Raw genomic sequence first — 13,862 nt, forward strand, 5'->3', positions numbered from 1 at the left:
CACGAAACCAAAGAGAATCAAGGAAACTTAAGACGATTCTCACGCTTATCACACACCAGGAGGAGGAGGAGGAGGAAGAGGAGGAGGAGGAGGAGGAGGAGGTAAAAAATAGATTGTCTTGTATAGGATAACCTTGATAAAAGTGAGGAGAGAGAGAGACGCCCTTTGTTGATATGTGGAGAGGAGGAAGACGAAAGGAAGGAAGGAGGAAGGAAAGAAGAGAGAGAAGAAAGGATAAAAGTTGAAAAGAAGGAAGGAAGGGAGGGAGGGAGGGGCGGTAGGATGAAATAAAGAAGGATCCAGGGAGGGAGTGAATACAGAAGAAGGGAGAAAGGAGGGAAGAGGAACGATACGATGAAAAGAAGAAGAGGCGACGTAAGGATAAGAAAACCAAAGGAAGGAAGGAAGGAAGGATAGGAAGGAAAACTAGATAAGTGTAAGTATAAAAAAAAGAAAAACAAGAGGAAACACTGAGGAAAAGAATCAAGAAAGAGGAAGAATAAAGAAGTAAAGAATGAAGGAGAGAAAGAGAGAAAAGAAGGAAGGAAGAAAGGAAAACTGAACAATATTAAAAAATGAAGGACTGTCGTGGAAGTGAATTAAGAAAGAGGAAGAGGAAGGAAATAAAGAAGAAAGGAGAGAAAGGAATAAGAAGAAAAGGGAAGAAAATAGTAAGACTTTTTTATATACAAGTAACTTAAAAAAACAAAACATGCAGGGTAACGGAAGTAGCGAATTCTTGAAAGTGAAAAAAAAAAGAAAAATAAGAAAAATAAATAAAACTGTGTGTGTGTGTGTGTGCGTGTGTGCGTGTGTGGCCTTACTGTCACGCACATAGTCAAGGAATTCTGTTGTATCATGTAATAGTTATCAGATATATATATATATTTCTCTCTCTCTCTCTCTCTCTCTCTCTCTCTCTCTCTCTCTCTCTCTCTCTCTCATAATCAGCAGTCAAGCGAAAGAGGAAAAAAAGAAGAAAAAAAAGACAAAATCAAATGCCTTTCCACAGAACGCATTTTCTTTTATATATTCTACTTTTTATTTACTTTTATCTTTATTTATTCCTTCTACATTTGGGGAGGACGCAGAAGGGAGGAGGTGGAGGAACGAAGGAAGGAGAACGAGGAGAAGGGGAAGAGGTGTAAGCAAAGGGGGGACAGAGAGAGGAGGAGGAGGAGGAGGAATAGAGAAAGGAGAGACAGGAGAAGGGGAGGGGAGGAAGGTAAGGAGAGGGAGAAAGGGAAAGGTACAGGAAGGAAGGAAGGAAGGAAAGTAAGGGAAGAAAAAGGGAGATAAGGGAAGGGAAGGAAGGGAAGGGAAGAGAAGGGGAGGTAAGGGAAGGAAAGGAAGGTAATGGGACGTAGAAATGGGGAGATTAAAGAAGGAAGGAAGGATGGTTAAGAGAAGGGGAAGGGAGGAATGTGGGAGAATACCATCATCATCATCATCATCATCATTGTTGTGGTTATTGGTGAGATAAAACGCTACTTAACAATGACCTTTTAAAACAGTAATGAAGTGACCTTGGCGGTGGATATTGTAAAAGGCAATGATTTCCACGTGAACTTTGTGTGTGTGTGTGTGTGTGTGTGTGTGTGTGTGAGAGAGAGAGAGAGAGAGAGTGTGTGTGTGTGTGTTCAAGGTGCAAGAAGTGGGATGCAATTAAGAAGTCAACACTATGATGACACACACACACACACACACACACACACACACACACAAGAAAAACACACATACTCGAAGTGAAATCATTCTTTTTTATTTTATTTTCCAGTCTTCAGAAACGTTCGTATGAGAAATAAAAACAAGTGCAAAAAAACGTAGAAAATCACAAAACGATTCTTAAATAAAAAAAAAGTACGAGAGAATAGACTTCTGGAATAAAAGAAAACACTCGCTTCCTGCAACTCTTTCACTAGACTGAGGGACAGGAACACAACACGAGCGTAAACAGAAAACAACAACAAAAATCTAGAAGGAAAAAAAAAAACATTCGAGCAACTTCAACGAAAAACACAAAATTCTACATAAAAAAAACTTCAGTGCTGGATTTTGAGTTTTTTTTTTTTATTTCGACGCCGCTCGCAAATAAAATAAAATAATAGATAAATAAATATATGAAAGATAAAACAAATAAAATAAAAACATTCGAGCAATTTCAACGAGACAAAATTATATATAAAAAAAAAAACAGTGCTAGATTTACCGTTTTATCAAGTTGTCGCTCGCTAAAAAAAAAAAAAAATAACTTTATAAATAAATAAATTAATTAATATATAAAAATAAAACAAGATCTCAATTTACCGTATTACATCACTCACTAAAACAACAACAACAACAACAACAACACATAAGACCTCTATTCATCCCTTTACCATGACGTCACTGGCACCATGACGTCATCAGGAGCTCCCCCGCGGCAGGCTATATAAAGGGCGGCGGTGCGTCAGTCAGGCAGGCAGTCATTCAAGAGGGGCCGCGGGGGACAGGTGGAGGAGAGGTGCTGGCAGTCAGTCCTTCCCCCCCCCCCTGTTGCCTCCTCTGTTCCCGCGGGCAATTTATGAGTTATGTTATGTTATGTTATGTTGAGTTATGTTGTGTTCATGTGGCGTAAAACTTGTCTTCCTGAGTTGATCGTAGTGTGTGTGTGTGTGTGTGTGTGTGTGTGTGTGTGTGTGTGTTTGATATGTGGTTGTTGTTGTTGTTGTTTGTCTTTTTCTGTGTATTTGTTTGTGTGTCTTTTTTTTTGGGGGGGGGTAGGGGGGGGGGCGTGTTCCTCTGCGTCCTTGTTTCTGTCTGTCTGTCTGTCTGTTCGTCTGTTTTCCCTCGTATGGTCTTGTCTGTGTATCTGTTTGTTCGTATGTTTGCCTCTGTGTTTCTCTCCGTCTTTCCACCTATATCTTCTAGTCCAGTTCTGTCTCTCTGTTTATCTGTCTTTTTCTGTCGAGTTTTGTTTTGTCTCTGTCTGTCTGTCTGTTATTATGTATCTTTCCATCTCTATCTGTCTATCTATCTATCTATTAATCTTTCTGCCTGCTCATCCAATCTGTATCTACACCTGTCTGTCTCTCTATCTATCTATCTCTCTTCATTACTGTATAGCTTATTCTGTATAGTAGGTCTGTCTGTGGTTGCATTTCACTGTCTTTCTGTCTCTCTGTTATTATGTATATTTCCATCTCTATCTGTCTATCTATCTATCTATTCATCTATCTGCTTGTTCATCTTATCTGTATCTATATCTCTCTTTATCTATATCTAGCTATCTCTCTTTCATTTATATATAGCTTAGGTCTGTCGGTAGTTGCTTTTCACTGTCTTTCTGTCTCCTCTCCGTCTGTCTGTCTGTCTGTCGTTGCTTATCTGTCCAGTGTGTCTGTCGGTGTATTTCCCTCGTACCGTCTCTTACGTAATAATTCCTCACGCGGAAGTAAGCATTTTTTTCCTCCTCGTCGCCTCGTTATGAAACCCCTGATATATCCTTGTCTTGTGGCGGGGTGGGCTCCTGGGGGGTGGGTGAAGAGGGGGGGAGTGTGTTGGTGTGGGTGTACGTCGGTGAGAGTGGGAGTAGGTTGGGGTTTGGGGTGTGGGTGGGGGTGCTAGCGGGTAGACGTGGAAGTGGGTGGGGTGGGGGGTGAAGGGGTGTAGAGGGGGGGTGTTGTTGGGTGTTATCTGCAAGCCTGTTCAAGGAGGGGCATACGAAGCGTTCCAATACTTCTGATAACAGTAATAATAATAATAATAATAATAATAATAATAATAATAATAATGATTGTGGTTAACATTGCTAAAAAAGACGATATGTTAATTATGTGTGTACTATTAAGGAAAAGCACACACACACACACACACACACACACACACACACACACACACGTTAATACCTGTCACCCCATGCAGACATTCCACGTGCGTTAATGTGTGTGTGTGTGTGTGTGTGTGTGTGTGTGCTCCCCTGCAACACACAGAGGGGGAATGATAAAGCCCGCTGATAAAGTCAATGGTATGTTCGATAAGGCGACGGAAGTGTAAAGTTGAAGACGGTCGTTAGTTCTGCCTTGATTGTGCTGTGAGTGAGGTGTGTGTGTGTGTGTGTGTGTGTGTGTGTGCAGTGGCCTGGTGACTTGACTGTAACTGAGTGTGTGCGTGCGTGCGTGTGTGTGTTGAAAGTGTTATTATTACCAAGACAACGATGACTCCGCGAGATGCCTGCTTCTGACGCTCAAGGAAACGCGCGGAAAGAGAACGAGGAAGGAAAAGAAAGTCTCGTGTCTCGCGTGAAACTCAACTACACCAAAGTTCGCATTCCTAACCCGGTAGCAGCGACGGGCCAAATTTGTGCCATGATATAAACCCCAAAAAATAGATGATGCACAAACCGATCACAAATGCGTTGATATATATAATGAAATGGTTTGCGTGAGTGATGATTTTTTGTCGCTAGTCTCGCTTAGAGGGACCTTTAAGAAACATGATCCCAGCTGGTACCAGGTTCATCCTCGCTGCACCTCAGTTCACGCATTTGAAAACCCTCTCGTGGAAAAAGTTTGCTGGGATTTTCACGGAGAGTTTTGCGATCCCAGTGATAGTTCTACACGGCTTCTGCACTACGAACGGAAGTACCACCCAAGAAATCCCGGTTAAGCTTCTCTCTGCCCTTGGGAAATGCTCATACTGGGAGCCTGATACGGTTAGGAAGATTTACCTTAAAACCTTCCACTGGTACCCGAGGGCTCTTTCTGTGTCTTGGTGAGAGGGCCGACTCGTGGTGACCAAAGACCTGAAAGCGCAAAATTCTGAACCAGCGTTACTTTAGGGTCGTATTGAGACATTTCGCCGCCCAAGAACACATATTTGACAAGGCTTTCGTAGGAGTTGTGGGCATTTCCAGGGGTAGTTTTATGACCCTGGTGGTAGTTTGACCCTTCCTCTGTACCGTGAACCTAAAGAAACACTCATTAGAACCCGACTGACCCCCTCTTTGACCTTTAGAAATAGCTGATGTGAAAATTGAAACTGCCTTATAACGCTGACCTAAGATTCTCGCACTCAGAACATCGCGTTCATCAGTTTCAGGCCCCCCAAAAACGTCATAACCTCACCATTAACGAAACCCAATTAAAGTTTGTGTCAAAACCGTAAAGTATCCATGTTTTTTCTATATACTTATGGGACAGAAACCGAAAAATACATTGCGCTGAGTACGATAATCCAGTAACACACATCAGCTGTTCTTGGACTTCGGTGGTGAGGTGACCTTCTATCGCTGCGAGGAAGTGAAGAAGTGAAGGTATCGCGGGAGGGAGTGAATGGAGAACGTACAGCAGGCAACCAACCGCCAGTGACCAGAGGGGAGCGAGTGTGCGAGGCGACGCGAGTGTGGTAATCCGGCGGCAACAGGAATCAGATAACTTTTTTGCTGTGCTTTGTATGGGAAAGATGTACAGAGGGAAGGCTGCTCAGTGCTTAGGGGATTGCTGGATCGAGTGAAAACGAAACGACAGAAGATTATAGATTAGAAGAGCCAGTTTGAGTGTGGTAATCTAGCAGCAACAGAAATAAGAGGACTTTTCTGCTGTGCTCTGTATGGGAAAGATGTACAGAGGGAAGGCTGCTGAGTGCATAGGGGATTGCTTCATTGAGTGAAAACGAAACGACAGGAGATTAAGTTGATATCATAAGACACTTTCGCCTCTCACATCAGCTATTTCTAAAGGTCAAAGAAGGGGTCAATCGGGTTCTAATGAGTGTTCCTTCAGGTTCACGGTACAGAGGAAGGGTCACACTACCACCAGGGTCATAAAACTACCCCTGGAAATGCCCACAACTCCTACGAAAGCCTTGTCAAATATGTGTTCTTGGGCGACGGAATGTCTTATGATACGACCCTCAGATGCTTGCGTTGGTTAAGGTAGAAGTGAGTGTCGTGGTGTCATGAGTGAAGTGACAAGAGAACACGGGAGAGCTGTACAAGCTGCGAAGGGCCTGGTTCAATGTATGAGGTGACAGAACGTTCATACAGCGCTGAGTGTTAAGTGTTTGCGTTACTCACGGCGGAAGTGATTGTCGCGCTTTAAGGAATGGAGTGACGGAACAAGAATAATGCGGACTCGATGGCTGCCGAAGGACTGTGGTGGCGGTGTGGCGACAGTCTGGTGGCCGGGCTGGTGTGTGTGTACGCGGCGTTCCTTTATCGGTGGAGTGACGACACAACACTCTGACTCTGGTTGCCCGGCTTGGTGGAGTGTTCAGAGAAGACGTGTTTGTAGACGACAGTGTTTGTGTTGCCTGAGTAGGTGAAGTGGTGCTATGTATTGTGTTTTTGCGTGCGTGTCAATAATCCCGTCCGTCCTTGTCAGCCGCGGACCCTGGCGTGAAGTGACGGGTCGTGCCTCACGTCGTCGCGGGCAAAGCTGGCAGGTCCGCGCCGCAGGTTTATCTCAGCGCCGTTGTTTGTCACGTGACGCCGCGGTGCCTGTGTGTGTCGCGGGACGTGTCAGTGACGCCTAAGCAGGGCTGGCAAGTGTTTCCTGGTCAAGGGCTCATCGCAGAGCCTCGTGAATCCCGGCACGTGTCGGCGGCGTGTACTGCGGGGTCGTGAGCGCCGTGCCCGGAGTAATGTTTGATGTCTTTTTTCCAGGCTTTGTACAGACGAGGAACTTTACAGTGAAGTGATCGCGGGGAGTGGCGTGCAGTGAGCCTCATGATGAGGAGGCTGAGTGAGGTTGGTGACTGAGTAAGGCAGTGATGAGACAATGGAGAGTGACTATGACCCGTTCTTGAGGACTCTGCCTCGGGGCTCTGACCCCGAGGGCCTGGTGACCTGGTGCACCGACGCTGACCACGGCAGGTGCAAGGCCTACCTAGCCAAGGTGATCAGCGTGGACGAGAATGACAGCGAGGCCAGCGACGAGGAGAAAGAAGCAGAGTCCCGCCTGCAGTCCGCGCCGCCGCTGTACATCACAGAAAACGTGGTGCACGGCGCGCGGCCCTTCGAGGCGCAGACTTTTGTATCCTTCGCCAGGCCGACCCACGAGGCGTGCCTGGGCGGGGCCGTGGCGGGGGACAAGGTGTTCGAAGGCTTCGCCGACGACGGGACGACCTACTACTTCGATGACGCCGTCATCACGGAGAGCTGCTTCGACTGTGAGGCGGAGGGCGAGGCCAACAGCGACCTGCCGGCCACCGAGGCTTACGAGTCTCCCATCCTGTGGGTGCCCGCGGCGGAGGGTCCGTGCGACCCTGCCGCGGGAGACGCGCGGGGCGGAGACGACCTAAGAGGAGAGGTGTGCTGCGGGGGCGGCCCCGCCCCCCTGACGGCGGCGCTGGACACCATAGATGGAGCAATTATCTCGGAGATTTTTCCTTCAGGGAAAAATCCTGACGAAGATATACACGCCGAAGTGAAAGTGGAGACCCTCATCTCCTTCAGTGAACCTGATCGTGGCCCCGACGTGCCGCCCCCGGCCTGGGGGGGCGGAGCAGCCTCCCGTGACCTGCCGGGCGGCCAGGCGGGAGGCGGCGGCGACGCGGCTCCTGACTCCGTGACCAGCACCCTCCAGCTGGTCTTTTCGTGCCAGCCACACAACACACTGGACGAGGCTGCGGCCTGCGGCGGTGCTCCCGAACAAGCGGAGCACGCCGCGCCCTGGCGAACCCCGAGGGCGGCGCGGGGGGGCCAGGACGGCGCCGCGGAGGATGTGACGTCAGCGGGGGAGCAAAGAGAGAATGAGGACAGGAAAGGCAGAGGCGGGGCGGAGGAGCAAGACGTGGAAGGCGGAGAGAAGGGATGGGAGGGAAATGGGACGGTAGGCGAAGAGAAGGGAGAAAAAACTGACGAGCTTGATGAAAAAGAACAATACCAGGAAGAACAGGAAGAAGAACAAGGGATTATAGAGTGTGAGAAAGATGGAAAACGAGAGTTGGAAGGAGAACAAGAACAAGAACAAGAGGGGGATGAGGAGGTTATTGTGGTCATAAAGGAAAAAGACACAGAACAGCAAGAGGAGGAGGAAGAAGAAGAAGCAAAGGAAGAAGAGAAGGAGGAGGAGGAGGAGGAGGAGGAGGAGGAGGAGAGCGAGGCGGCACCTGACGACCTAAGTAATGAGACAGAACGGCTGAGATACGCGGTCAGTCGGCAGGTTAATGGCGCGAGAGGCCGCGATATTACCCCGGCAGATGAGGCGGAAGAGAGGGACGAGGAGGAGGAAGAGGACGAGAAGGGAGAGATGGAGAAAGAGATGAAGGGGGAGGAAAGACAGGAAGATGAGAGGGAGATAGAAGAGGAAGAGAAGGAGGAGGAGGAGGAGGAGGAGACGGATGGGGCGACTGAAATAGCGATCGCCAATACAGTGGATGGAATTAATGGGGCGCGAGGGAAGGAAGTCGATGCAGGAGACGCCGCCGGTGACTCTGACTGTTTAGGAATTGCCGGGGAAGCGGAAGACGAGGAGCCTCTGACGGGGGTGAAGGAGGAGGAGGAGGAGGAGGAGGAGGAGGAGGAGGAGAACAAGCAGGAAGAAGAGAATGAGAAAGACGAAGTGATGAAAGAAGAGGAGGAGGAGGAGGAGGAGGAGGACCAAAAAAACAGAAACGAAGAAAATGAAGGCCAAATGGAAGAGGATAAAGAGGAAGAACTCAAAGAAGAAGAAGAAGAGGAGAAAGAGGAAGAAAACAAGACAGAAGAAATGATAGGAGAAGAGAAGGAGCAGCGAGAAGACAGTAGCGAAGAAGAAAACGAAGAAAAAGAGAAAAAAGAGGAGGATAATGAGGAAGAAACCAACCAAGAGGAAGAAGAAGAGGAGGAGGAGGAGGAGGAGTGTACTGAAGCAGAACTCTCCCTTAACAACAACAACAACAAAAGACATGAAGGAGGAGAATCTGAGGTGAAGTGCGTCATGTTAGTGGACTTCGAGAACGAGATCGACGCAACTTTGGACGCTTCAGATACCGCCGGAGACGCCGACGAAGGCATGACCCTGTCCCTCGTCGGCGGAGAACACTTGGCCACGTACAGTGTTTCTGAAGACGTGGCGGACAACCCTGGCGTCCCCCTTATCACCATATCATCCTACGTATCCTGCTCCGAGCCTCTAGAAGCCTCCTCGTGCCCGCCAAGCCTTCCCGTGGCGGCCGAGGGGGAGTCTTGGTGGAGTGCCGGGGCCGGGGCGGGCGAGGGTCAAGGGGCAGAAGGGCTCGGTGCCTTGCCTGGCCAACGGACGGAAGAGAGCGCCACAGAAAACCTCTATGAGTTAATAACCGGGGACCGTTTGAGTTATTATGGAGCGCCGGGGGAGTCTGGCAGTGGGAAAGCCCTCACGCCCGAGCCTGAGTGCCGGGAGGGGAAGGAGGAGGGGGGGAAGGAAGAAGAGGAGGAGGAGTGTCACCCTGTCACACCCCAGCCGCCGCCGTCGCCACCTCAAGGACACAGCGGCCGAGGCGGGACAGTCGCCGGTGAAGGTGTTGGTTGTTTGCGCCCCGAGTCCTGCGCTGAGAGGGAAGACTTACAGAACCATAAACAGGAAGCCGCCGGCCTCCTCCTGCGCGGCGCGGTGGAGGGAGGAAGTGAGGATGAGCTCTGTGCCTCGCAATTTGACGTAAACAAGGAAGATGAAGACGCCGCGCCGCAGGAAGACGCGTGTTTACACCTGGACCACTCTTGCCTGTCTGTCGGCGGTGATGGAGTGTTATTGCCGTCCTGCGATGCGCCCGACGCTTCGCCCATTGTCTTAAACTGCGAGGCGGGGGAAGCGGCGGTCGCGGGGCACAAGACTTTCACCGACGCTGAGGAATCGAGACGGGGATCTGTGGACGCCCTGGAATTAGCAGACGACCTTGTGCCGCGCGAGCAGGTTCCTCCCACAGGTCAAGTTGATCCTCCCGTCGAGAGTAGTGACCCCCCGAGGCAGGGCAGTGACGGGGAGAGCGGCGCTGCTCAGCCGGACGTAGCAAGCCCGGGCGACCAACCACGGGGCGAGAGCAGCAGTGAGACTGTAGATAGTGGCGAGGACGGGCACAGTGAGGGACCGGAGGCGACGGTTTCTGGCACCTCATTATCAGGGTTTGAAGTGGAGGCTCCGTGTGTTGCTGAGCTTGTGGGCGATTCTTCAGAGATCGAAGTCTTGGCCCAACCCGAAGACGTAAAGACCTACCCTGCCGAGGACACTGCTGCAGGGGACACGAACTTTGCTCTCGAGATTGACGTGAACCTTGAAAGTGGACTTGACGAGGAGAAGGCGACCCGCGAGGACAGTGAGGCAGAAAAAGAAGACATACTCGAAGAGGAGGAGAAGGAAAGGCAAATCCATAAAGAGAGGGAAGTGGAAAAACAGAGTGATGAAGAGGTAACCAAAGAGGAAACCAAAGAGAAGGAGAAGGAGGAGGAGGAGGAGAAGGAGGTGAAGTTAATAGAGGAGGAGGAGGAGGAGCTCGGGAACGAAAAGGAGGAGGAGGAGTCATCATCCCACGAGAGTGAAGAAGAAAAGGAGTTAATTCAAGACGAGAGTGAAAGGAAGACGAACCCGGTACAGGAGGCTTGTGAGGAGGAAGAAGAGGAGGAGGAGGACGAGGAGGAGAGCGAGGAAGATAAGAAGGAAGCACAGGAAGCAACAGTAGAAGAAGAGTCACTTGAGTCGCGGAGTCGTGGTGAAGTCGTTGGGAGTCTTCCTGAACGACTCCACGACACCGAAGAAGGGAAAGAGCTTGAGGCACCAGGTGATTTGATGGTTCCTGAGAGCCTCCAAGTGCCTGAGGTCGAAAGTGACGCCGAAGATCACAGTGAAGGTGAAAAACTGAACCCTGACCAAGAGGAATGTGATGAAAGTGAAGCGATAGTGATCAGGGAGGCAGGAAAGAGTGATGAGGGGAAGGAGAGTGAGGAGGAAAAACTAGAAACTGATAAAGGAGAGAAGGGGAGCGAGTGTGTTAAGGGTGGAGAGAAAGAGCAAAGTGAGGAGATCGTAGAAAGAAGAGAGTGCGTGGCGGGGGAAGACAAAGAGGATCAGAGCGGCGGTGACCTGAGGGTTGAAATACCTAAAGAGCGCAGTGATACAGGTGAAAGCGATGATGATGAATGTGGCGGTGACGACGAGGTGACTGATGAGGTGCGTGACAGTGACAAAGTGACGGAACGAGACGAGTGCGTGGAGACGGAGGACGGAAACGCAACTGACACGGAAGCAACCCAAAGAGAGACTTCGAGTGAGGACGGCGGCGCTGACGGAGTAGAAGCGGATGCGAAGCGTGACAGAACAAACAGCGAAGAGAAGGAAGAAGAGGCGGAAGAGAATGTATTAGTGGAGGCATCCCAGGGAGCAGACATTGAGGCACTTAAGCTAACGAAGGAAAGCGAGGAGGAATACGTAGACGAAGAAGAAGAAGAGGAAGAAGAAATAAAGGAGGCGTCCCAGGGAGCAGACATCGAGGCACTTAAGCAAACGAAGGAAAGCGAGGAGGAGTGCGTAGACGAAGGAGAGAAAGAAGGAAAAGAAAAAGAAGAAGAAGCAGAAGAAGAACTGATAAAGGAGGCAATCCACGGAGAAGACATTGAGGCACTTAACCCAAGCAAGGAAAGCGAGGAAGAGGAGTGTACAGAAGAAGAAGAAGAAGCAGCGGAAGACGAGATCGAGGTGCCGCTGGTGGAATCCCAAGAAGACGGAGGAGAGCCAGCGTTTACCAGGGAAAGTACAGCGTGCGTTGGTGGCGTTGGCGCAATACAAGCACGAGATCACGCCGCCAGTCAGGATCAGAGTGTTGGCGCATCGGACGGATCAAACATTGCGGACGGTGGCGCAACAACACTCACTGGCTCTCCGGGGCGGGACGTGACGAGCGACGAAGAAAACGAGACGCGGATTGACAGTGAAAGGGAAGACGAAGACCCCGGCGCTGGGGACGGAGGGAGGGGTGATGGGGGTCAGGTAGTGGGCGGCGGTGAGGTGACGGACGAAGAGGAAGAGGAGGACGAAGACAGTGTTGGCAGCAGTCAGGCGGTCACTGTGCCTGCGGAGAACGCAAGGCGGGACAAGGTTGTGGCGCACGTGAGGTTTGCGGTTTGGGAGGAGCGTGAGGAGGAGGAGGAGGAGGGAGAGAGTCACGTAACTCAAGGCACCGAGGGGCCGGGGAGCGCCATGCCTGCGGGACTCACCATGGCGGCGGATGACATAATAGCGATGGATGCCATCAAGAAGGCGTTTGATGACAGAATGGAGAGCGAGGAGGAGGCGGTGGTGGTGGAGCGGCGCCGGTCCGGGAAGGGCGTGCACGGGTCCGCCAGCAACAGGGACTCGGGCACGAGCTACCTGACCATGTACGAGACGGAGGAGGAGGAGCAGCGGGGCGCCAAGAAGGGCAGAGAGCAGGAGAAGGAGGACAGTGACGACGACACGCTGGTGGGCCACAGCAGCAGGAGCAGCAGCAGCGAGCACAGCAGCAGGAGCAGCAGCAGCAGTGACGGCTTCTGCAAGACCCACAAGCGAGAGGACAGCGGCGTGTTCGTCCGCTCCAGCCACCGCACGCGTCGCGCCAAGTCCGAGGCGCCCGCCGAGGCGCCCTGCGAGCGGGCACTGCACGACGCCCAGCCCGACGCCACGCCCGCCCCGCCCGGCGCCACCCCCGCCGAGCCCGAGGCGCGGCGCGGGGACGTGGTGGACGCCAGGCTGGAGCGGGTGCGGGACCACGACGACAACCTCAGCCTGCAGAGCGAGGCCGACGAAGGCCACGAGGACGACGGCGAGGGCGGCGGCCGCAGGTTCAAGCGGCGCCGCAGCCAACAGTTCCGCGTGGCGCGGCGGTACAGCGGCCAGAAGATGATGCAGCGCATCCGCCAGGTGGTGCACCTGGGCAAGAAGAGCCACGAGGCCGAGCCGTGCACCGAGGTGCACCCCACCAAGCTGCGGGACCTCGCCAGGAAAGAAAGGTACAGGTGGCGCCCTTTTGTTCTCTCTCTCTCTCTCTCTCTCTCTCTCTCTCTCACACTAAAAAGGAATGCATGTCTTTGTATTGGTTAGGTAGTTGTATTAAGTTTGTCTCTTCATGCTTGCACCAGTCGCTGAATATTTGGGTCATGTCGTCACCGCGTGCACGGAGGTGGCGGCCAAACATGCAGCGAGTGAGGCGGGGAGGAACTAGTCACTCCTCATCCGAATTCCTTTTTGCAACACACATCAATAAAGGCACCAGCAGAAAACTTCACAGTATAGTAAGTCGCGCAGTCCGCAGCATCGTGGACGCAAAACCAGCCAACACTCAGACCACAGTTACTTACTTTCCCGCGTGGCGAAATAAAACTTCTAAATGTCAAGCCTCCACGCGTGACCACTGGAATGGAAATCTCTTGTCTCGGGCGCCGGGCAGGTGTGACGCGGGGCTGTTCCACCTGAGCCGCCGCCCCGCCAGCGCCGTGCCTCCGCCGCGCCGCCCATTGTGGTGTGGTGTCGCCCTTTGTAGGAGGTGTGGAGGTGACTGTCGTGGGCGTCCGCCTCGCACTCTCTTCACACGAGGCAGCCGTCACGGTACTTTTTTATTTTATTTATTTATTTATTTTTTTTTTTTTTATACGGGCGTAAAGAAAAATATATATATAAGAAAAGCCCGCTGCTTACTACTCCTGCATAGAGGTCTGTGAAGATTAACTGTTAACTTTTTTTGCTATGGTAGAGCAGACAGACCAATAGAGAATGAAACAAAATAAGTTGAACCAAATAATAGCCATCAAGGAATAGAAATACTCGCAGATACTTTTAAAGGGGTGTAAATAACATTCTCTCTCTCTCTCTCTCTCTCTCTCTCTCTCTCTCTCTCTCTCTCTCTCTCTCTCTCTCTCTCTCTCTCTCTCTCTATCTCTCTCTCTCTCTATCTAT

General features: G+C 51.1%; 1 protein-coding gene across 1 annotated transcript; it reads left to right on the forward strand.

The window, feature by feature from the left end:
• The first annotated feature begins 5,925 nt into the window (after positions 1 to 5,925).
• On the forward strand, positions 5,926 to 13,025 carry LOC126990662 (uncharacterized). Its single transcript, XM_050849342.1, has one exon. The coding sequence runs from the start codon at positions 6,759 to 6,761 to the stop codon at positions 13,008 to 13,010; it is 6,252 nt and encodes a 2,083-aa protein (XP_050705299.1). The 5' UTR covers positions 5,926 to 6,758; the 3' UTR covers positions 13,011 to 13,025.
• Positions 13,026 to 13,862: the final 837 nt, after the last annotated feature.

Source organism: Eriocheir sinensis, chromosome 6 (genome assembly GCF_024679095.1).
Source record: "Eriocheir sinensis breed Jianghai 21 chromosome 6, ASM2467909v1, whole genome shotgun sequence".
Lineage (NCBI taxonomy): Eukaryota > Metazoa > Arthropoda > Malacostraca > Decapoda > Varunidae > Eriocheir > Eriocheir sinensis.